The sequence below is a fragment of the Hyla sarda genome, chromosome 2, assembly GCF_029499605.1.
Source record: "Hyla sarda isolate aHylSar1 chromosome 2, aHylSar1.hap1, whole genome shotgun sequence".
NCBI lineage: Eukaryota > Metazoa > Chordata > Amphibia > Anura > Hylidae > Hyla > Hyla sarda.
Genome location: NC_079190.1, coordinates 118,033,004 through 118,058,350, shown reverse-complemented (window position 1 = coordinate 118,058,350; position 25,347 = coordinate 118,033,004). Strand labels below are relative to the sequence as shown.

At 46.8% G+C, this 25,347-nt stretch overlaps 1 protein-coding gene across 4 annotated transcripts in view; it reads right to left on the bottom strand.

The window, feature by feature from the left end:
• The window catches only part of ASIC1 (acid sensing ion channel subunit 1), a 355,544-nt gene that overhangs the window by 171,826 nt on the left and 158,371 nt on the right, over positions 1-25,347 (bottom strand). For all 4 annotated transcript variants that reach the window (XM_056555379.1, XM_056555377.1, XM_056555378.1 and 1 more), the window contains exon 3: positions 24,726-24,921. In XM_056555379.1, the coding sequence (XP_056411354.1) occupies positions 24,726-24,921 (196 nt within the window). The remainder of the gene's footprint in view (positions 1-24,725; positions 24,922-25,347) is intronic.

Below are 25,347 nucleotides of genomic sequence, written 5' to 3'. Positions count from 1 at the left end.
AATCAGGACCCTCATTTTTGAACCAAAGCAGAGAGAGTCTACAATAGAATACCTTGCTCTGGAGATCTGGCATACATACAGTATGCATTACACTGACAAACTACAAATTTCAATGTCTATTTCTTCACTTCACCTATAATAGCATTGCAGGAAAATGAACAATTACTGCCAGATATTATCATAGATTTCATCTAATAGGTAAAGGTCCCAGCAGTAGGACTGTCTTTGCTTGCTTACCTATCTTAGTCATGCTGTGTCCTGACTATTTAGGGCATATAAAAGATGTTGTATCTTATAATACAACGTGGCAGGAGAGCTATCCAGGGCTGAGATGCAACATTGAGTCTACTGTATCTATGCAGGCCAAGTACGGTATTCTCCTAATTTTTTTCCATTTTATTCTATTTCTTGGTAGGAGAACAGGTCTATTTTCTCAGATAACAATCTTTCTGCATCTGATATTGCATGCCAAGTCTGATCCATCAATTATGGTCATCTGTCCTACCTGTGCTCTTGCCATGGTGGAGAATGTATCCTGGGCTTTTAAAGGGGTACTCCGTCCCTAGACATCTTATCCCCTATTCAAAGGATAGGGGATAAGATTTCTGATCGCATGGGTCCTGCCACTGGGGACCCCCGCGATCTCCCTGCTGCACCCGGCATTCGTTTAGAGCATTGTGTGCAGCGCTGGAGGCTCGTGATGTCACAGCCGTGCCCCACTCGTGACGTCACGGCCATGCCCCCTCAATGCAAGTCTAATGCCGTCACGCCCCCTCCCATAGACTTGTATTCAGGGGGCATGGCCATGACATCACGAGCCTCCGGCGCTGCATCACCAGTCATCCGACACAGAGCTAAGTTCGCTCTGTGCACCGGATGTCTGAGGTGCTGCAGCCGAGATCATGGGGTCCCAATCGGCGGGACCCCCGCAATCAGACATCCAAAGCATAGGGGATAAGATGTCTAGGGGCGGAGTACCCCTTTAAGCCCCACTTGCATAATAACAAATACTTATATCTCGGCAACGGAAAGGAATATGGAGATTAAAAAAGAAGGTATGTGTTACGCCGAGCGCTCCGGGTCCCTGCTCCTCCCCGGAGCGCTCGCGCGTTCTCCTCTATGCAGCGCCCCGGTCGGGCCCGCTGACCGGGAGCGCTGCACTGACATTCATGATGGGGATGCGATTCGCATAGCGGGGCGCGCCCGCTCGCGAATCGCATCCCAAGCCACTTACCCGTCCCGGTCCCCGGCTATCATGTTCTGGCGCTCGCGGCTCCGCTCTCTAGGGCGTGCGCGCGCCAGCTCTCTGAGATTTAAAGGGCCAGTGCACCAATGATTGGTGCCTAGCCCAATCAGCCTAATTAGCTTTCACCTGCTCCCTGGCTATATTACCTCACTTCCCCTGCACTTCCTTGCCGAATCTTGTTGCCTTAGTGCCTTGAGAAAGCTTCTACTGTGTTTACCATTACTGTGTTCCTGACCTCCTGCTATTACTATTGACTACGAACCTTGCCGCCTGCCCCGACCTTCTGCTACGTCTGACCTTGCCTCTGTCTAGTCCTTCTGTCCCACGCCTTCTCAGCAGTCAGCGAGGTTGAGCCGTTGCCGGTGGATACGACCTGGTTGCTACCGCCGCAGCAAGACCATCCCGCTTTGCGGCGGGCTCTGGTGAAAACCAGTAGCAACCCTAGAACCGGTCCTCCGACACGGTCCACGCCAATCCCTCGCTGACACAGAGGATCCACATCCAGCTAGCCGAATCATAACAGTATGTCCCTAATCTTGATGAGAAGCCCTATCTGTCCTTGTACTTATTTACACCTATGTTTTTCTGCTGACAGGTCTGCTTTACATGCTAGTTCTTGTCCTCTGAGGGGTCTCCATTGGTAAACTCATATGCTTTGAAAGGAATTGCTCTACCCAACAGCTCTATTTTATAGAGGAAATGTCTGTTTGAGACTAAAACTACAGGGTGGTCCTAGTTAGACCCTGGGCCAAGAAAATAGTGAATGAAAATAGATATGTTTTTATTAGACCTGAAAGCACAAAAATGATCACAGGCAAAGATAGTTGATCAGTGTTTGTCACTAAATATAACCAGGAATTCGCACAAAAAAGCACCATTAATCCATAGATATTGCTAAAGGACAATGTTTGCAGTCTTATTCTAAGTTGGTTGGAGATTTCCTATAAAGAGGTCTCCCACCATTGTTAATATCCTGTCTCCCAGTTTTATTGAAGATAGATGGACCAGTAATACCTGGCTGTAGCCATGGGGTGTTTGGAAGTGAAAGGGTACTAGATGCATTTGCTGTAAATCTGCTAAAATAGTACACATAATAATGGCCAATCCCAATAATAATAAACACAAAAAGACAGTTTATCAACTACAACAGCATATATGTGATTTATCTTGTCCAGGTTGTAACATGGCACTTCGCATTTAAGGTTGCATTACAAGAAAGCTGAAAAATACATGAGAAACACTTTTCACTGTTTGCCCTTTTGGCTTCTCTGCTATTTAGTGGCATAGAATGGGTCAACAGACCTCTTAGGGGCAGGGATTGAAAAAGAGTTCAATGTAATGGAAAAACCTTTTGGATATTTATGTTTAACACCATGTAATTTAATGGCCTAATTATTGCTCTGAACTCAAATTAAATGATTGAGTTATAGTCTCAGTCACTTCCTTAGTCCTATTTCATGCTATACCAGCATTTATGACCTGTCCTACCTTACATATGTCATTCTGTAATTAAAGAGATTTGACACCATTGATACTAATCCCTTATCCTGTGCATAGGGGGATAAGTGTCTCAGTACAAAGGTTCGGACCGCTGGGAACCCTACGATCTCAAGAACGGCACTTTCATAGCTCCTGTTTGCATGGAGCAGCTATGTGACTATTCAACCACTGCTCCATTCATATTTCATAGTCTATGGGAGTGCCAAAGATAACTATCGGCTAAGGTACTCACATAGACAATAAATAGAGTGGCTGTCGAATATTCAAACGGGGAATTTGGGAGTCCAGTTTTCAAGATTGCCAGGAGTTTCAGCTGTTAGATTTTCCATGATTATATTAGATAAGTGTTAATGGTGGCAATGGCAAAACCTAAGTCTAAGGATCGTTCAGTCTAAAAGTCCATGGGAGTTACACAAATTGTGTAAAACAGACGATTTTTGGTTTCAGATGCAAACTCCAGATGCTCGATGCTTTTGATATGCCATACATGCCCAGATGGAATTACCCCTTTAATCCACTGTCTGTAACCAAGTAAATTTGTAACTGAGTAAAAGATTCTGTTGGTGCATACAAAACATTGACACATTCACTTTTAATTTATTATGTTTGCTTATTATTGAACATTTAGGACATATGGTCTAATAATTTATTTATAAATCATCTCATAACAAATAGACCCAACTAGTAAGTGATTGGCTTTAAAGGCTCCATGTGGGGTTGCCTTCCATGTGGGGTTGGACTGTTATGGATGTATTGCATTTGGTGCTTATTAATATGGCAGAGCTGAGGCTCACTGGAGGAACCAATCTGACTCTATATACAGAAATAGAACTCTCCAGCAATAAATATACAACCAACTTTGTCATGGTTAATGTTGGATTAGCTCCTGTTAGGTCTAATACTGTACATTGATGTGCTTGACAGTTCCTGTTCATACTACACAATAATATGTGTGGAGATGGGAATTTAATTTTAGCATGCTGGTCCTCCAGCATTGGATTGCAGATAACGGACCATTACTCTGCCTGTGTGTTCACATACTGTACAGCTTCAGTGCTCATTAGACTTCTGTCGCTTTTCTGTATTCTATGGGGTTCCCTGGGGTTCTTCAGAAGTATAATTGAATTATTTTGCCAAGTCAGCTTGCGTGTCCTTTTCTCCATAATTTTATTGACAAGTACTTTTCATGGTTCCCCAAGTTCTCCAACTTTAAACCATATCTTGTTATTAAATGACATGTGGAAGACAGGTGCTGTACAAAAAATCTTATTACCCAAGTCTCCTTTGCTTTATTAGTATACAAGCTATGGTCTTACAGCTGCTACAAGAGTGTGCTGCGAGGTGGAAGATACAAATGATTTAATTTGCAGTTTCCAGTAATACCTCTACCTGGTATTAGGAAACATACCATGGGGGCTTATGTATCATAACAATTTTCCTGCTTAGCAGTTCTTCAATTTGATGATACTCCTTCAAGCATTCATTAACTAACCAAGCTCCTATGCACACATACATCAACTACTGATTTAGGGATTTTGACTTAAGGAGCTTATTCCACATCCCATGCCAGCCACTAGCTTCCAATGTTTGACAGCTGATATTGATGTAGCTGGTTGAGCTGTCTGTATTGTATTCATTAAAAAGGACATGACTGCTAATGAGATGCATGAAAATTAATGGGGAACTACCGAATGCAGGAGCTATAGATTTGGTGCAATGCATGTATAAGTGATGAGTAGATAGATAGACAAGACATATATGTCATTGTTAAAGGGGTACTCCACCCCTAGACATCTTATCCCCTATCCAAAGGATAGGGGATAAGATGTCTGATCGCAGGGGTCCCCAGATCGTGGCTGCGGCATCCCAGATATCAGGTGCAAATTTAGCTTCGTGCCCCCATAAACTTGCAATGAGAGGGCATGGTCGTGATGTCACGAGTGGGCGTGGCTGTGATGTTACGAACCTCCGGCGCTGCACCCAATGCTCTACCGCTGCTGGGTACTCCGCACCTAGACATCTTATCCCCTATCCAAAGAATAGGGGATAAGATGTCTGATTGCGGGGGTCCTGCCGCTGGATAGGGGATGAGATGTCTAGGGGCGGAGTACCCCTTTAAGGAAATCCAAACAAAATTAAAGCCTAGTATAAAACAAATTAACATATGTACAACTTTACAACAAACTGCATTTCATCATGCCATGAAAATGGTTGTCCAGGGTCAGAAAACAGAGGAAGCTTATTAGGAGGTCGAAGGCATAGAGCAGAATAGAAGGAATGATTGCAGAGGCAATGGAGTGCAGGTCCAAGGCATATTAATGCATAGTGCCCGAACTGGATGAAGATCAGCGGCTAATACTGCATTATACGAAGAAGCTTATAAAAGCACATTGTCCCCAGTGAACACCATTTCACAGTGTACCAACAAAAATCTACATAAAATATTGGGTGACTTTGCAAATAATGTACTGAAAGAAAATGAATTAAATGAAAAGATTAGACACAATTATTAGATGTAAGATTAGATAAAATATGTAATTACAATACAGTTATACCCTCAACAGAGAGCTCTTCAAATCCCTATTGCTTCCTAGTTATATAAGGCATACAGGGCTAGAGTAAAGGTACTGCTTTTTTCTGACTTTAAGCAACCCCCCTCATCGCTGTATTACCCATTCTCCAGGGTATTCTGCGGGAAGAGAAGCTGAAGTGTACCCAGCTGTACTGATACTCAAAACCTGTACCTACTGACAAGAGGGATGCTGACATAATGTGTGGGCAAGCTGCCCTGTTTTACCACGCTGCAAGCTTCCTGACCCTTATATCAGCTCAGGCACTCCCGTCTGGATCTTACCTAAGTTATGGACTTTTTACTCAGCATGCATCAGTATAATAAACACAAACCTAATAAAATAGTTGGCACACAATTTAAACAGCTGTAGGATATGACAAAAGATACTAGTGCCACTTGGCTTACACTATACATGGGCCAAGTCCAAGAAGTCATGAATTGTGTCAATAAAATAAAGAAAATTAAAATATTTAGGAAGATGACCCTAAAATTGTTGTTCCAGTGCTACTAATAACAATGAGACTTAAAGGAGATCCCCCCCCCCCCCAATCTTCTGTACAGAGCCCCGGCAGTCCGTGGGAAGGGTGTGTGTCGACAACCGCATAAAGCAGTGGCTGACATGCCACCTCAATACAATTCTATGAAAGAGCCGGAGCGCTGCCTTCAGCAATTTCCGGCTCTGTCATAGCCCTGTATTGAGGGGGACATATCAGCCACCGCTTCATGCAGTGGTCGACACACGCTATCTTGCCGGAGAGCCGGGGCTCCCTACGGGAGATCCCGGGAAGTCCAAGCTTAGGATAGGGGATACATTTTTCAATACTGGACTATGCCTTTAAAGTGTTCCTGTCATTAACAAAAAATTTTATATAATGTAGATAATACCATTATATGTATATTTGTAATATACATTATTAAAAAAAATGTGTATATTTTTGGGTGAACAAATGCTGTCCCTGCAGCTATAGCCTGTGTGTCTCTATGAGGAGTCCAAATACAGGAAGTGAGCACAGGACAAGCAGGGCTCTGTGCAGGCTTCTGGCTTGCCTGCTATGTGAGCTGGGAGCATGTCATAGAACTTCCATGCACAGAGCCCTGCTTGTCCTCAGTACACAGAGCCATGCTTGTCCTCAGTGTACAGAACCCTGCTTGTCCTCAGTGCACAGGCCCTGCTTATTCTCAGTGTACAGAGCCCTGCTTGTCCTCAGTGTAAAGAGCCCTGCTTGTCCTCAGTGTACAGAGCCCTGCTTGTCCTCAGTGTACAGAGCCCTGCTTGTCCTCAGTGTACAAAACCCTGCGTGTCGTCAGTGTCCAGAGCCCTGCTTGTCCTCACTGCAGAGCCCTGCGTGTACTCACTGCACAGAGCCCTGCGTGTACTCACTGCACAGAACCCTGCTTGTCCTCAGTGTACAGAGCCCTGCTTGTCCTCAGTGTACAGAGCCCTGCTTGTCCTCAGTGCACAGAGCCTTGCTGGTCCTCAGTGCACAGAGCCCTGCTTGTCCTCAGTGTACAGAGCCCTGCTTGTCCTCAGTGCACAGAGCCCTGTTTGTCCTCAGTGCACAGAGCCCTGCTTGTCCTCAGTGCACAGAGCCCTGCTTGTCCTCAGTGTACAGAGCCCTGCTTGTCCTCAGTGTACAGAGCCCTGCTTGTCTTCAATGTACATAGCCCTGCTTGTCTTCAGTGTACAGAGCCCTGCATGTCCTCAGTGCACAGAGCCCTGCTTGTCCTCAGTGCACAGATCCCTGCTTGTCCTCAGTGTGCAGAGCCATGCTTGTCCTCAATGCACAGGGCCCTGCTTGTCATCAGTGCACAGAGCCCTGCTTGTCCTCAGTGAACAGAGCCCTGCTTGTCCTCAGTGTACAGAACCCTGCTTGTCCTCAGTGTACAGAGCCCTGCATGTCCTCAGTGTACAGAGCCCTCCTTGTCCTCACTGCACATAGCCCTACTTGTCCTCAGTGTACAGAACCATGCTTTTTTCCTCAGTGCACAGAGCCCTGCTTGTCTTCAGTGTATAGAGCCCTGCTTGTCCTCAGTGTACAGAGCTCTGCTTGTCCTCAGTGTACAGAGCCCTGCTTGTCTTCAATGTACAGAGCCCTGCTTGTCTTCAGTGTACAGAGCCCTGCATGTCCTCAGTGCACAGAACCCTGCTTTTCCTCAGTGCACAGATCCCTGCTTGTCCTCAGTGTACAGAGCCATGCTTGTCCTCAATGCACAGGGCCCTGCTTGTCATCAGTGCACAGAGCCCTGCTTGTCCTCAGTGAACAGAGCCCTGCTTGTCCTCAGTGTACAGAGCCCTGCATGTCCTCAGTGTACAGAGCCCTGCTTGTCCTCACTGCACATAGCCCTACTTGTCCTCAGTGTACAGAACCATGCTTTTTTCCTCAGTGCACAGAGCCCTGCTTGTCTTCAGTGTATAGAGCCCTGCTTGTTCTCAGTGTACAGATCCCTGCTTGTCTTCAGTGTACAGAGCCCTGCTTGTCCTCACTGCACAGAGCCCTGCGTGTCCTCAGTGTACAGAGCCCTGCTTGTCCTCACTGCACAGAGCCCTGCTTGTCATCAATGCCAAGAGCCCTGCTTGTCCTCAGTGCACAGAGCCCTTCTTGTCCTCAGTGTACAGAGCCCTGCTTGTCCTCAGTGTACAGAGCCCTGCGTGTCCTCACTGCACAGAGCCCTGCTTGTCCTCAGTGTACAGAGCCCTGCTTGTCCTCAGTGTAAAGAGCCCTGCTTGTCCTCAGTGTACAGAACCCTGCTTGTCCTCACTGCACAGAGCCCTGCTTGTCCTCAGTACACAGAGCCCTGCTTGTCCTCAGTACACAGAGCCCTGCTTGTCCTCACTGCACAGAGCCCTGCTTGTCCTCACTGCACAGAGCCCTGCTTGTCCTCAGTGTACAGAACCCTGCTTGTCCTCACTGCACCGAGCCCTGCTTGTCCTCAGTACACAGAGCGCAGCTTGTCCTCAGTGTACAGAATCCTGCTTGTCCTCAGTGCACAGAGCCTTCTTGTCCTCAGTACACAGAGCCCTGCTTGTTCTCAGCGTACAGAGCCCTGCTTGTCCTCAGTGTACAGAGCCCTGCTTGTCCTCAGTGTACAGAGCTCTGCTTGTCCTCAGTGCACAGAGCCCTGCTTGTCCTCAGTGCACAGAGCCATGCTTGTTCTCAGTGTACAGAGCCCTGCTTGTCCTCAGTGCACAGAGCCCTGCTTGTCCTCAGTGCACAGAGCCCTGCTTGTCATCAGTGCACAGAGCCCTGCTTGTCCTCAGTGCACAGCGCCCTGCTTGTCCTCAGTGCACAGAGCCCTGCTTGTCCTCACTGCACCGAGCCCTGCTTGTCCTCGGTACACAGAGCGCTGCATGTCCTCAGTGTACAGAATCCTGCTTGTCCTCAGTGCACAGAGCCTTCTTGTCCTCAGTACACAGAGCCCTACTTGTTCTATGCGTACAGAGCCCTGCTTGTCCTCAGTGTACAGAGCCCTGCTTGTCATCAGTGTACAAAGCCCTGCTTGTCCTCAGTGTACAGAGCTCTGCTTGTCCTCAGTGCACAGAACCCTGCTTGTCCTCAGTGCACAGAGCCGTGCTTGTCCTCAGTGTACAGAGCCCTGCTTGTCCTCAGTGCACAGAGCCCTGCTTGTCCTCAGTGCACAGCACCCTGCTTATCCTCTGTGCACAGAGCCCTGCTTGTCCTCAGTGTAAAGAGCCCTGCTTGTCCTCAGTGTACAGAGCCCTGCTTGTCTTCAGTGTACAGAGCCCTGCTTGTCCTCAGTGTACAGAGCCCTGCTTGTCATCAGTGTACAGAGCCCTGCTTGTCTTCAGTGTACAGAGCCCTGCATGTCCTCAGTGTACAGAGCCCTGCTTGTCCTCACTGCACAGAGCCCTACTTGTCCTCAGTGTACAGAGCCCTGCTTGTTCTCAGTGTACAGAGCCCTGCTTGTCCTCACTGCACAGAGCCCTGCTTGTCCTCAGTACACAGAGCCCTGCTTGTCCTCAGTGAACAGAGCCATGCTTGTCCTCAGTGTACAGAGCCCTGCTTGTCCTCAGTGTATAGAGCCCTGCTTGTCCTCAGTGTGCAGAGCCCTGCTTGTCCTCAGTGTACAGAGCCCCGCTTGTCCTCACTGCACAGAGCCCCGCTTGTCTTCAGTGTACAGAGCCCTGCTTGTTCTCACTGCACAGAGCCCTGCGTGTCCTCAGTGCACAGAGCCCTGCTTGTCCTCACTGCACAGAGCCCTGCTTGTCCTCAGTGTACAGAGCCCTACTTGTCCTCAGTGTACAGAGCCCTGCTTGTCCTCACTGCACAGAGCCCTGCTTGTCCTCAGCACACAGAGCCATGCTTTTCCTCAGCGAACAGATCCCTGCTTGTCCTCAGTGTACAGAGTCCGGCTTGTCCTCAGTGTACAGAGTCCTGCTTGTCCTCAGTGCACAGAGCCCTACTTGTTGTCAGTGCACAGAGCTCTGCTTGTCCTCAGTGAACAGATCCCTGCTTGCCCTCAGTGCACAGAGCCCTACTTGCCCTCAGTGCACAGAGCCCTGCTTGTCCTCAGTGAACAGAGCCCTGCTTGTCCTCAGTGAACAGAGCCCTGCTTGTCCTCAGTGCACAGAGCCCTGCTTGTCCTCAGTGCATAGAGCCCTGCTTGTCCTCAGTGCACAGAGCCCTGCTTGTCCTCAGTGCACAGAACCCTGCTCTTTTCCTTAGTGCACAGAGCCCTGCTTGTCCTCAGTGTATAGAGCCCTGCTTGTCCTCAGTGTACAGAGCCCTGCTTGTCCTCAGTGTACCGAGCCCTGCTTGTCCTCAGTGCACAGAGCCCTGCTTTTCCTCAGTACACAGAGCCCTGCTTGTCCTCAGTGCACAGAACCCTGCTTTTTTCCTTAGTGCACAGAGCCCTGCTTGTCCTCAGTGTATAGAGCCCTGCTTGTCCTCAGTGTACAGAGCCCTGCTTGTCCTCAGTGTACAGAGCCCTGCTTGTCCTCACTGCACAGAGCCCTGCTTTTCCTCAGTACACAGAGCCCTGCTTGTCCTCAGTGAACAGAGCCCTGCTTGTCCTCAGTGCACAGAGCCCTTCTTGTCCTCAGTGTACAGAGCCCTGCTTGTCCTCAGTGCACAGAACCCTGCTTTTCTCCTCAGTGCACAGAGCCCTGCTTGTCCTCAGTGTATAGAGCCCTGCTTGTCCTCAGTGCACAGAGCCCTGCTTGTCCTCAGTGCACAGCACCCTGCTTATCCTCTGTGTACAGAGCCCTGCTTGTCCTCAGTGTACAGAGCCCTGCTTGTCCTCAGTGTACAGAGCCCTGCTTGTCCTCAGTGTACAGAGCCCTGCTTGTCTTCAGTGTACAGAGCTCTGCTTTCCTCAGTGTACAGAGCCCTGCTTGTCTTCAGTGTACAGAGCCCTGCATGTCCTCCATGTACAGAGCCCTGCTTGTCCTCACTGCACAGAGCCCTACTTGTCCTCAGTGTACAGAGTCCTGCTTGTCCTCAGTGTACAGAGCCCTGCTTGTCCTCACTGCACAGAGCCCTGCTTGTCCTCAGTGTACAGAGCCCTGCTTGTCCTCAGTGCACAGAACCATGCTTTTTTCCTCAATGCACAGAGCCCTGCTTGTCCTCAGTGTATAGAGCCCTGCTTGTCCTCAGTGTGCAGAGCCCTGCTTGTCCTCAGTGTACAGAGCTCCGCTTGTCCTCACTGCACAGAGCCCCGCTTGTCTTCAGTGTACAGAGCCCTGCTTGTTCTCACTGCACAGAGCCCTGCGTGTCCTCAGTGTACAGAGCCCTGCTTGTCCTCACTGCACAGAGCCCTGCTTGTCCTCAGTGTACAGAGCCCTACTTGTCCTCAGTGTACAGAGCCCTGCTTGTCCTCACTGCACAGAGCCCTGCTTGTCCTCAGTACACAGAGCCATGCTTTTCCTCAGTGAACAGATCCCTGCTTGTTCTCAGTGTACAGAGTCCGGCTTGTCCTCAGTGTACAGAGTCCTGCTTGTCCTCAGTGCACAGAGCCCTACTTGTTGTCAGTGCACAGAGCTCTGCTCGTCCTCAGTGAACAGATCCCTGCTTGTCTTCAGTGCACAGAGCCCTACTTGCCCTCAGTGCACAGAGCCCTGCTTGTCCTCAGTGAACAGAGCCCTGCTTGTCCTCAGTGAACAGAGCCCTGCTTATCCTCAGTGCACAGAGCCCTGCTTGTCCTCAGTGCACAGAGCCCTGCTTGTCCTCAGTGCACAGAGCCCTGCTTGTCCTCAGTGCACAGAATCCTGCTTTTTTCCTTAGTGCACAGAGCCCTGCTTGTCCTCAGTGTATAGAGCCCTGCTTGTCCTCAGTGTACAGAGCCCTGCTTGTCCTCAGTGTACAGAGCCCTGCTTGTCCTCAGTGCGCAGAGCCCTGCTTTTCCTCAGTACACAGAGCCCTGCTTGTCCTCAGTGCACAGAACCCTGCTTTTTTCCTTAGTGCACAGAGCCCTGCTTGTCCTCAGTGTATAGAGCCCTGCTTGTCCTCAGTGCACAGAGCCCTGCTTGTCCTCAGTGTACAGAGCCCTGCTTGTCCTCACTGCACAGAGCCCTGCTTTTCCTCAGTACACAGAGCCCTGCTTGTCCTCAGTGAACAGAGCCCTGCTTGTCCTCAGTGCACAGAGCCCTTCTTGTCCTCAGTGTACAGAGCCCTGCTTGTCCTCAGTGCACAGAACCCTGCTTTTTTCCTCAGTGCACAGAGCCCTGCTTGTCCTCAGTGTATAGAGCCCTGCTTGTCCTCAGTGTATAGATCCCTGCTTGTCCTCAGTGTACAGAGCCCTGCTTGTCCTCAGTGCACAGAACCCTGCTTTTTTCCTCAGTGCACAGAGCCCTGCTTGTCCTCAGTGTATAGAGCCCTGCTTGTCCTCAGTGTACAGAGCCCTGCTTGTCCTCAGTGTACAGAGCCCTGCTTGTCCTCACTGCACAGAGCCCTGCTTGTCCTCAGTACACAGAGCCCTGCTTGTCCTCAGTGCACAGAGCTCTACTTGTTCCCAGGGAACAGAGCCCTGCTTGTCCTCAGTGCACAGAGCCCTTCTTGTCCTCAGTGTACAGAGCCCTGCTTGTCCTCAGTGCACAGAACTCTGCTTTTTTCCTCAGTGCACAGAGCCCTGCTTGCCGTTAGTGTACAGAGCCCTGCTTGTCCTCAGTGTACAGAGCCCTGCTTTTCCTCAGTGTAAAGAGCCCTGCTTGTCCTCAGTGTACAGAGCCCTGCTTTTCCTCAGTGTACAGAGCCCTGCTTGTCCTCACTGCACAGAGCCCTGCTTGTCCTCAGTACACAGAGCCCTGCTTGTCCTCAGTGAACAGAGCCCTGCTTGTCCTCAGTGCACAGAGCCCTTCTTGTCCTCAGTGTACAGAGCCCTGCTTGTCCTCAGTGCACAGAACCCTGCTTTTCTCCTCAGTGCACAGAGCCCTGCTTGTCCTCAGTGTATAGAGCCCTGCTTGTCCTCAGTGCACAGAGCCCTGCTTGTCCTCAGTGCACAGCACCCTGCTTATCCTCTGTGTACAGAGCCCTGCTTGTCCTCAGTGTACAGAGCCCTGCTTGTCCTCAGTGTACAGAGCCCTGCTTGTCCTCAGTGTACAGAGCCCTGCTTGTCTTCAGTGTACAGAGCTCTGCTTTCCTCAGTGTACAGAGCCCTGCTTGTCTTCAGTGTACAGAGCCCTGCATGTCCTCCATGTACAGAGCCCTGCTTGTCCTCACTGCACAGAGCCCTACTTGTCCTCAGTGTACAGAGTCCTGCTTGTCCTCAGTGTACAGAGCCCTGCTTGTCCTCACTGCACAGAGCCCTGCTTGTCCTCAGTGTACAGAGCCCTGCTTGTCCTCAGTGCACAGAACCATGCTTTTTTCCTCAATGCACAGAGCCCTGCTTGTCCTCAGTGTATAGAGCCCTGCTTGTCCTCAGTGTGCAGAGCCCTGCTTGTCCTCAGTGTACAGAGCTCCGCTTGTCCTCACTGCACAGAGCCCCGCTTGTCTTCAGTGTACAGAGCCCTGCTTGTTCTCACTGCACAGAGCCCTGCGTGTCCTCAGTGTACAGAGCCCTGCTTGTCCTCACTGCACAGAGCCCTGCTTGTCCTCAGTGTACAGAGCCCTACTTGTCCTCAGTGTACAGAGCCCTGCTTGTCCTCACTGCACAGAGCCCTGCTTGTCCTCAGTACACAGAGCCATGCTTTTCCTCAGTGAACAGATCCCTGCTTGTTCTCAGTGTACAGAGTCCGGCTTGTCCTCAGTGTACAGAGTCCTGCTTGTCCTCAGTGCACAGAGCCCTACTTGTTGTCAGTGCACAGAGCTCTGCTCGTCCTCAGTGAACAGATCCCTGCTTGTCTTCAGTGCACAGAGCCCTACTTGCCCTCAGTGCACAGAGCCCTGCTTGTCCTCAGTGAACAGAGCCCTGCTTGTCCTCAGTGAACAGAGCCCTGCTTATCCTCAGTGCACAGAGCCCTGCTTGTCCTCAGTGCACAGAGCCCTGCTTGTCCTCAGTGCACAGAGCCCTGCTTGTCCTCAGTGCACAGAATCCTGCTTTTTTCCTTAGTGCACAGAGCCCTGCTTGTCCTCAGTGTATAGAGCCCTGCTTGTCCTCAGTGTACAGAGCCCTGCTTGTCCTCAGTGTACAGAGCCCTGCTTGTCCTCAGTGCGCAGAGCCCTGCTTTTCCTCAGTACACAGAGCCCTGCTTGTCCTCAGTGCACAGAACCCTGCTTTTTTCCTTAGTGCACAGAGCCCTGCTTGTCCTCAGTGTATAGAGCCCTGCTTGTCCTCAGTGCACAGAGCCCTGCTTGTCCTCAGTGTACAGAGCCCTGCTTGTCCTCACTGCACAGAGCCCTGCTTTTCCTCAGTACACAGAGCCCTGCTTGTCCTCAGTGAACAGAGCCCTGCTTGTCCTCAGTGCACAGAGCCCTTCTTGTCCTCAGTGTACAGAGCCCTGCTTGTCCTCAGTGCACAGAACCCTGCTTTTTTCCTCAGTGCACAGAGCCCTGCTTGTCCTCAGTGTATAGAGCCCTGCTTGTCCTCAGTGTATAGATCCCTGCTTGTCCTCAGTGTACAGAGCCCTGCTTGTCCTCAGTGCACAGAACCCTGCTTTTTTCCTCAGTGCACAGAGCCCTGCTTGTCCTCAGTGTATAGAGCCCTGCTTGTCCTCAGTGTACAGAGCCCTGCTTGTCCTCAGTGTACAGAGCCCTGCTTGTCCTCACTGCACAGAGCCCTGCTTGTCCTCAGTACACAGAGCCCTGCTTGTCCTCAGTGCACAGAGCTCTACTTGTTCCCAGGGAACAGAGCCCTGCTTGTCCTCAGTGCACAGAGCCCTTCTTGTCCTCAGTGTACAGAGCCCTGCTTGTCCTCAGTGCACAGAACTCTGCTTTTTTCCTCAGTGCACAGAGCCCTGCTTGCCGTTAGTGTACAGAGCCCTGCTTGTCCTCAGTGTACAGAGCCCTGCTTTTCCTCAGTGTAAAGAGCCCTGCTTGTCCTCAGTGTACAGAGCCCTGCTTTTCCTCAGTGTACAGAGCCCTGCTTGTCCTCACTGCACAGAGCCCTGCTTGTCCTCAGTACACAGAGCCCTGCTTGTCCTCAGTGCACAGAGCTCTACTTGTTCCCAGTGTATAGAGTCCTGCTTGTCCTCAGTGCACAGAGCCCTGCTTGTCCTCAGTGCACAGAGCCCTGCTTGTCCACCCACACTTGTCCACCCACCTGTATTTGGTCTCATCATGGAGACACACAGACAATGGCTGTAGGGACAAAAATATATACATTTTTAAACCAATGCCGATTACAAATATACATATAACAGTGTTATCTACATTGACTTAAAAGTTTTTGTTAATGACAGGTCTACTTAAGGCTATATTAAAAGACATAAAGAATAGTAAAAGTAATTTTTAATCAAGAACCATAGGGGAGGGGGGGCAGTTACTAAGATGTGTGTGATTTAGTAAATTTTTTTGTTCTTTTTTTGCAGTTTTTTTTTGCGTGACTCCACCAAATTTATTACATAGTTGCAGGGCATGTGATAAATTTTGTGGAGGATACACATTTTCTGAAATTTCACTCTTCACATACACCAAAAAGCTACGCTAGGTCTGGTGTAGAATTGCGCCTTATTGGGGGGGTTGCGACTTTTTTGCAAAAGTCGCAGTTGAAAAATCCATTACCCTTAACATCTGGCCTCTACGCTCTTTTTAAAATAAGGTGTAAATCGAAAAGGCAAAAAATAGCTTAAGGTGCAGCGCTGCGCGTAAATAGAGACAAATCTACACACAAAAACAGCTCTAAAGACAATGATAAATGTCCTCAAATAAACCTATTTAAATTTTTTTCCGGCTGTGCAAAGCCGGCCATGATAAGTGATCAGACATTTTTGAACAGTGCATTAAATAGTTTTACATATACTGAGTGACCCATAAATAGTGTTGAGCGGCATAGGCCATATTCGAATTCGCGAATATTCGCGAATATATGGGCGAATATTCGTCATATATTCGCGAATATTCGTTATATTCTCATTTCATTTTCGCATATGCGAATATTCGCGTATGCGAAAATTATCATATGTGAATATCAGCATATAAAAAAGTAGCACCCGCAAAAATTCGCATAAACGAAAATTCGCATATGTGAAATTTAGCATATGCTAATTTTCGCATATGCGAATTTTCGCACGACAGTCTCACACAGTAGTATTACAGCCTTCTTTACACCACACAAGCTGGAAGCAGAGAGGGGTGATCACTGTGATGTGTACTGTGAAGAAGAAAAAAAAAAAAAAAAAAAAACGAATATTCGTAATTACGAATATATAGCGCTATATTCGCGAAATTCGCGAATTCGCGAATATGCGATATTCGCGAATAATATTCGAATCGCGAATATTCGCGAGCAACACTACCCATAAACCAAATGATTAATTGTAGGCATGTAAATGATATTGAACATTCTGTACTCCTCACTGAGTACCCACAACCTGCATGTTCAGTGTGCCTTCAGGTGAATTATCAGTCATTACTGTTGACTTAATCTCATGATAGCTTTAGGATCAACCATTGGAATGAATAAAATGACTGTGTAATAGGAATTATATATATATACATATATATATATATATATATATATATATATATATATATATATATAAGTCCAAAAAAACTGCAGCACACAAAAGATCTTGTGAAAAAAGTATGGGTTTATTCCATTTCCAGTGCACAAAAACGGAGCAACATTGCCGCAGCCTCTCGCTGCCTTTCTCAAGCTCGAGCTTGAGAAAGGCAGCGAGAGGCTGCGGAAACGTTGCTCCATTTTTGTGCACTGGAAATGGAATAAATCCATACTTTTTTCACAAGATTTTTTGTGTGCTGCAGTTTTTTTGGACTTATATATATGAGAGTGGAACCACCAACCCTGGATCCCTTACAGCATGCACCTACTACAGAGTTACGTTCATAGGTTGTGCTGCTCTCCTTGGAATATTATATATATATATATATATATATATATATATATATATTAAAAATGGCTGTCAGTGCACACATTGTTTAGAAAATATCCATCATTTCAAAAGTGATGCAGCTGCCTATAGCAACCAAACAGATCGCTTCTTTCATTTTTCCCAGGCCTCCTTGAAAATGAAAGAAGCAATCTGATTGGTTGTTATGGGCAACTTCACCGCTCTTCCTCTACACTGGTTTTTATAAATCTCCCCCAGTGTCTGCGCTGGCAGCCTTGCTTCTAAAGACTTTCATTGAGCACATTATTAGGTTAAAAATACAGATCTATTTTATTTTTATTATACTGATTGTGATGTATTACTGATGTATTTTGCTATTCATTTTACACTGTGTGAACATAACCTAAGGATGCTTTTACATGTATCACATGTCAGAATTTCTGTGCAGCATTCCACTAGGAATGTCCGCACGGAAATTCCGCTACAGCAGAGTCCCGTTGAAGTATTTTTCTGCTCTGTGCACACGGCGGAATTTCCACGCCAGATGTTTCCGGCACAATCATTCTTTGTGCGGAGTCCGCATGGAAAGCATAGCCATCTTTTACAGGGCACATTCTTGTGTGGTCCTAGCGCTGGCATTATACCGGCGCCCTGTGGTTTGTGGAATGTCTGCACGGAGATTCTTCTTGCAGTGCAGACATGGACTCTCAACCCAACAATAAAGAAATGAAGAGCTGCTAGCCGTCTCCTCTGTTATGCGTCGTCTTACCATGGTCAAAAGTTATGTGGTGTGTATGAATATACAGTGGTTCCTCAACATACGATGGTAATCCGTTCCAAATGGACCATCGTTTGTTGAAACCATCATATGTTGAGGGATCCGTGCAATGTAAAGTATAGGACAGTGGTCTACAACCTGCTGACCTCCAGATGTTGCAAAACTACAACACCCAGCATGCCCGGACAGCCAATGGCTGTCCGGGCATGCTGGGAGTTGTAGTTTTGCAACATCTGGAGGTCTGCAGGTTGAAGACCACTGGTATTAAAGGTTGTACTCACCTGTCCCCGCTGCTCCGGACCGTCACCGCTGCCCTGGATGTCGCCGTCCATCGCTGTCGCCGCGTCCCCGGGGTGTCCCCGACACTCTGGCAAGGCCTCTGCTTCCCCGGCATCCTCGCTCTCCGTCGCCGCCATCACGTCGTTACGCACGCTGCTCCTATTGGATGACGGGACGGCGTGCGCAGCGACGTGATGACGATGATGGAGAACGCCGACGATGCAGGGGATCCCGAAGAGGACGCGCCAGAGCCCCGAGGACAGGTGAGTGATCGTCAGCGGGCCACACAGGGCACCGTAAACGGCTATCCGGTGCCAGCTGAAGCAGTCTGCGCTGCCGGAAAGCCGTTTATGCGATGGCCCCGACATACAAAAGCATCCTATGTTGATGCTGCCTTCAACATGCGATGGCCTCTGAGAGACCATCGTATCTTGAAATGATCGTATGTCGGGGCCATGGTAGGTCGGGGGGGTCACTGTATATGTGTATGTGCTTTATGAACTTTTTATATGCTTGTAAAGTGGCAGGAGCTAAATATATAATACTTGAACTTGGAACTAATAGAATGAACATAGGAATTACTGCCTGATAATAAACTACAGCTTAGTACTTCCTGGGCCTGACTATTCTGGTTTGTCAGTGATCCAGCACTACTTCTATCTCCTGTGTCCTGAACTTTGCATATGTCTGACCACGGCTGATCTGTCTCCTGAGTACCAGACTTTGCGTATGTCTGACCACCGCTGATCTCTCTCTCCCGTGTACCGAACCCTGCAATACATCTGACAGTAACTGAAGTGTCTCATTGTCTCTCCCACTGGACCACAGGACTGAAAAGCAGCATTTCATATCTTAGAACATTATTTTGGAATTTTTTTCAAAACTGTAAAATATGGCTATGCTAAACAGTCATATAGGACTTTACTCTGTCCTATCTGAAAGTAATGTGGTCCTGTGATGGAGGCAAAGGCTGCACTTGAGTCCCCACAATTTATCAGGTTGACCCCCACCATTGTATATCTCCATTTAGATTAAAGTGGCAAATTTTCTTATTGTCAGGAAAGTTGCATATATAAAACAATTTATCTTCCTAAGATTTAGATCTTTTTCATTTTGAACCATTTAAAGGGGTTCTGCACTGCCCTGTCTTCTGGAGCTCCGCTCACAGCGTCCGGAAGTTTATTACTCCGGATGCTATGTGTGGGCTTCCCTGTTCGAGGCCCCCCCCTCGTGACGTCACGCCCGCCCCCTCAACGAAAGTCTATGGGAAGGGGGCGCGACATCGGTCGTGCCCCCTTCCCATAGACTTTCGTTGAGGGGGCGGGCGTGACCTCACGTGACCTCTACTTTACAAATTTAAAGGGGTTGTCAAGCAAGGATTATTTTTTTTTTTTTATAAATGTGACCAGAATGTCTGATAGAAAAAAAGCCTGTCTCAGCCAGTGATTGGAGCAAGAGCAATGTCTCGTTCAAACCTGAGCACCAGAAAGTACATCGGAGACCCGGTGATGTGATAACATAGGCTGCGAGGGAGGTAAGTACAGGCGTTCTGCTGGAGAACCCCTTTAAGGCACAGTTCACATATGTGTTGGGGACACCTGTTTCCCAGATGCTGTCATGAAAAAAAAAATAGCTTAGCATGTAGTGATATTTTTACTGGCTGAAGCAAATGGTTGCTATTATAAGTTATGTGGGTACTGTCACTTAAAAAAAAAACTTTTGTTGTAGAGACATGTGAAAAGTTTTGTTCAGTCGGGGTCTGAGTGTTCAGACTGTGACTGCTAGCTAAAACTAGCTAGGAGAAGAGCATGCTAACTTTGGCAAACTTTAAAGGAGTGTTCCAGGAAAAAACTTTTTTTTTTTATATATATAAACTGGCTCCAGAAAGTTAAACAGATTTGTAAATTACTTCTATTAAAAAAACTTAATCCTTCCAAAAATTATCAGCTGCTGAAGTTGAGTTGTTGTTTTCCGTCTGGCAACAGTGCTCTCTGCTGACATCTCTGCTTGTCTCAGGAACTGCACAGAGTAGAAGAGGTTTGCTATGGGGATTTGCTTCTACTCTGGACAGTTCCCAAGACAGGTGTCATCAGAGAGCACTTAGACAGAAAAGAACAACTCAACTTCAGCAGCTCATAAGTACTGAAAGGATTAAGATTTTTACATTTACAAATCTGTTTAACTTTCTGGAGCCAGTTGATATATATAAAAAGTTTTTTCTTAGATAACCCCTTTAAGTCTATGGGACTGTCTTGGTCAGCCGCACTTCTCTTCCTGCTGGTTATGACAGTTGGTCGGTGGCTGAACACTCAGACTCTGACCGATCAAAACTTTGGAAACGTCTTTAGGACAGGTCAATACTTTTGAAAGCAAAAGCAATACTGTTGGACACCACTGGGGTCTGTCTTTTATTTGGAATTCAGTTTTTCTACTCCTAGACGGAACAAAAAAGTGGAATTCATAACGCAGATGTGAATGCTGCTTAAAGGGGTTGTGCGCTGCCCTTCCTTTCAGAGCTCTGCTCGCAGCGTCCGGAAGTTCATTACTCTGAACGCTGTGTGCGAGCTTCCGTGTTTGCGGCCGCCGGGCGTGACGTCACGCCCGGCCCCTGGCGACGTCACGCTCGCCCCCTCTACCAAAGTCTATGGGAAGGGGGCGTGACAGCGGTCGCGCCCCCATTCCCATAGACTTTCGTTGAGGGGGCGGGCGTGACGTTACGAGGGGCCGGGCATGACGTCACGCCCCGCGGCCGCAAACACGGAAGCTCGCACACAGCGTTCAGAGTAATGAACTTCCGGACGCTGCGAGCAGAGCTCTGAAAGGCAGGGCAGCGCACAACCCCTTTAAGGAAAACTAACATAAAGTTGTGACCTAGATAAAGGTCTTCTGGACTGAAATGTGCATTCCCTAATCCCTTCTGCTTGTTATGTATAGTCTGCCGTAAATCCCCAGCACCATGTCTGCGGAGCAGTAAACATAACCTATTGCTTATATTTACTTTGTGATTGCTCATTATATGTAACTGGATCAGAGTGTAAAAGCTTGTAGGCACTAAATAAATTATTAAAAAGGTGCTCAAATTCACAAGAACTATTTGACATGATCCAATTTCCTACTCGATATTATACTGTTTGTGCAAGATGACATTCGCAGACGGGAAATGCCAAATGATTTCCTTTCGATGACACGGATGGAGCATTCTGACGGAATATTGTATCATTTATTGTATTTAACAAAAATTATTATGTTTATCGCCAGCAGAACTGCTAAATCAAAGCAATTTAGAGGCACGCACCCTGTGTCTTCTTTTCGAATATGTGTCATTCGAAAACAGTTTGTCCAGGAAATGGTAGAAACATCACTACAAATTCCAGTCTACAACTACTGTAGGACCATGGGAAAGTAAAGTTGGCCATACACATAAGATATGTCCGTAAAACTCTGCCGACCATCTAATGTGTATGGGAGCTTTATGACTCTATCCTAATAGAGGTGTCTGGCAGTTGCTATCCTCTCTCTATCCATTAAAGGGATACTCCGCCCTAGACATCTTATCCCCCTATCCAAATATATCTTATCCCTCTATCCATTAAAGGGATACTCCGCCCTAGACATCTTATCCCCCTATACAAATATATCTTATCCCTCTATCCATTAAAGGGATACTACGCCCTAGACATCTTATCCCCCTATCCAAATAGATAAGATGTCTGATCACAGGGGTCCCACCACTAAGGACCCCCGCGATCTCTCCTGCAGCACCCCTGTCATCTGGTGCACGGAGCGAGCTCCGTGCACCAGATGACAGGGGTGCTGCAGGAGAGATCGCGGGGGTCCCCATCAGCGGGACCCACACGATCAGACATTGTTAGTTGATTGAATTTTTGGCCAACAGCAATGTTAGGCTGCATTCACACCACATTTTTGCAATACAGTTCCCGTATATGTTTTCAAGTCGAAAACTGTATGTAACCCTATGGAAAACCGTATGCACTGACTCTCCATTGAAAACCGTATGCCAAATGATGCATCTGGTTGCATCCACTTTGTGTCTTGTACGGTTTTGTCCATTTTTTCCCCCCGTACCCAAAACCGTAGCCTACCACGGTTTTTGGTCAGGGTGAAAAACTGTATTGAAACCGTATAGTTTTTTTTTTAACATGGGAGTTAATGGGAACCATAGAGAACCGTATGTGCGTATGGTTCCATCCGGTTTACACCATAAGGTTTTTGACTTTGCAGAGTTTTTTTCTTGGAATTTCAGTCAAACAAGTGAAACTTTATTCATAATGGAGTGAAAAGTTAAAAACGTTTACTTTTTTTCTTTCAAACTGTATACGGGTTAAAATTTGTACACACGTTTTGATACAGTTTTTAGTCAGGTTTTGAGGAATCCGTTTTTCATCAAAAACCTGAGACGGGAACTGTATTGCAAAAACGTGGTGTAAATGCCGCCTTATGTCTATGTCCAGATTTAGAAGCACTAAAATACCATATGTATAACTTATACAGTGGTATGCTATAAATGCATCTCACTAAGATTTGCTCAGTGGGTATGCCTCAGCAAGTGTGATGTTTGCCATCACTGTATTGCCTGTTTACTGTCTGCTTATACTACCCATTAGGCTTTGTGTCTGTATCAGGCGTGAGCATACAGACACAACCTAGCTGCAATTTTGACTATGCTACAGGGGCTGTAAAGTTAGTGTAGTTCATAATATAGTGTCTGTACCTGTGTGTGACGGTTTTCTCACAATTCTTATGTGATTTTCACCCCAATATTTATTTTAACAGCATACAAAATGACTGTTGTCTCAGATTTTTCCCAGGTTGCAATGCGGCCGAGGTCTGACTCACTAGTCAGCTGATGACAGGGAACCTGTCTGCTTCAATGGGTTGAGGGATCGTTTGGTGGGAGAGAGATCAATCTGCAACTAATGCAACAGCTGTAGGCACCCTGATTAAAAACCACAGGTCTTTTGAATGGATGCAGCTCATTTATGTTTCAATGGGTGGGGTGGCTGATGTGTGGGAGGGAGGAAAATTGAATTATGGGATTTGTTGTAAAAAAAAAAACTCAAACAGGAAATACCAGTTCACAAAAAGCTAGCCACAGTGTTATGGTAATCTCACAACATAGCCATTTAGCCCCAAGACAAGCGCAGATCCTTCCTAAGCATGTCTATTCCCATTATTGTCTGTCAGGTACATACTAAAATCACCATATGGTGGATAATCCCTTTAAGGGTAAGCATAATGTATTTTATTATTCATGTGCACTTTTGTCTGTAATCATAAAAAAAAGCAAAAATTTTTTTGACGTTTATGAAAAAAAAATGCACACTTAAAATAAAGTATGCCTGTTAAGTCCTAAGGTGTGTACTTCTAAATCTGCAGCATTTAATCTACAATGTATACACTACGTGTGAACATACTCTTGAGGCAGTGCACAGATTCCCTGGGTCCGAAATTATTGAAGCTTAGATGTCACCAACTTCCTCAGTATGGTCAGGGCTAATGTTAAATTTGTGGAGACCATTTTGGCCAAAGAAGGTAGAATTGCCTGACACAATAAATGACAAACAATTACAAGATTGCTTAAAGGGAAACTGACAGCAGGGTCACCCGCACTAACCTAAATATACAGGTAGAGAGTGTGAGTGATGCTGATTCATACACTCCTTACCTGGTGAACATTGGTGCAGCCGTTCAGGAGATATCCATCTTGTGGCTAATATGTTTTTTCCTTCTTATCTGCACTGGAGGCGGGCTGCTGCTGTATGTACAATGCATTCTCCTGCACACTCTGACAGATAACTCCGCCCCTTCACGGACATGCAGAGGAAGAAGGGTGAATATTTATGAAGGGGCAGGGTTACTGACCGAAGGGGGAAGATTTATCGTCCAGAGCCGAAAGCATTGCACATACAGCGGCAGCCGCCTCCATTGCAGATGTAAAGAAATTACCATATTAGCAACAAGATGGATATCTCCTGAATGGCTGCACTGATTTTCACCAGGTAAGAAGTGTTTGAATCAGCATCACCTGCACTATCTGTCTGTATGTTCAGGTTAGAGCAGTCGACCCTACTGTCAGTTTCCCTTTAAAAAGTATTTTGCGCAAAATTTTAATGAAAGTTAATATACACTTTAACTAGACCCAAATAGCCTGTCGTAGGCAGAGTGTATACTTTGCTTTTCACAGATACCTACTATCTGGACCACATGTCCTGTCACTCTCCAAATTTCCTGGATATACCTGTTGTCCTAGCAGCTTGTCAACAACCAATACAACATTTATTATATACTATGAATAGTATGTGGATTGTATTGAATTATCCAGTATAGCATGTTTATAGTGTCAGTCTATCTATGTGTATACAGTGTGTATGCATGTAGTGTGATGGTGTGTATGCTGTGTTTCCAGGTAGTATTTCTGTATAAATATTTAGTACTGGCCAGCTTTCCTGATCTTTCTAAACTAATTTTGGCACCATAACAACCATAAAAGGCTTAATCCAATATTACTCAACTCTACTTGGGAGCCTATGCTCCTGATCATTTCACGTCCTACCAATGTCTCTGGATAAACAGCAGAGGTTCTTTTCATTAAACAATAAGTAAGCTTTGGTTTCCAACCCTCATAGTGTGTCAATATGTCAGTATTATCTAAAGGTCAAAAATAACGGATCAACTGTAAATGTAATAAATCTGCTAGTCCACAAAACTGCCCATACTGTGCACAACACAGCTATATCAACAAGTAACTCAACAAGTAGTCTACGACTCAATAAGTGATCTGACAATTAACAATGTTACACACGCACAAATAGGCCATGAGTGATAAGAAGACGGTCGGGGAAAGGAATGCTGAGGACAAGGCTTTCAAAGACATAATCTGGGGGGAAATATTTTTGCAAATAAGTGAAAATAAACATCATCTTACTGGAACAAAGTCATCAGCCCCGCACTCTTCTCCTCGGAACTTGCAGCTGAGCAGCATTTCACGGATGTCATGTCCAGTGCGGTCATAGAATTCTTTCATATTAAACGGCTTTGGCTTGAAGTTACGGAAGTTGGCTTTTTCTTGAAGCACTTCCATGACTTTTTCATCAGCAAGGTGAGAATCTGGAAGCTCATACCTAGAAGAAATAGAAAAGAAAACAGCATGAGGTCATGTTCATACACAGAAAAAAGGGCTGCATTTACAGCAGTTTTTTTTTTTTAGCCGATTATGAGGTGTGAACATGGCCTTAAAATATGTTAAAGGGGTATTCTGTCCCTAGATATCTTTTGTTCAGAATGCTGGGTTCGGGCAGCTGGGGTCGTGACGTCACGAACACAGCCGCCCCAAACCCAGCGTTCTGAACATAAGATATTTTAATGCCATGTTCACACACCATAATCTGAGCATGCTCTGTTTGAATGGGCTTTGGAAGAGAGGAAGTGAAAGAGAGTTATAAAACTGAAACATATCTACTGTGCAGAGTGAATCTGTGAAATTGGAGTGACTTGTGTGAGCACTTACATTTGCACATAGATGGATCACTTTTCACTCTTTATTTTTC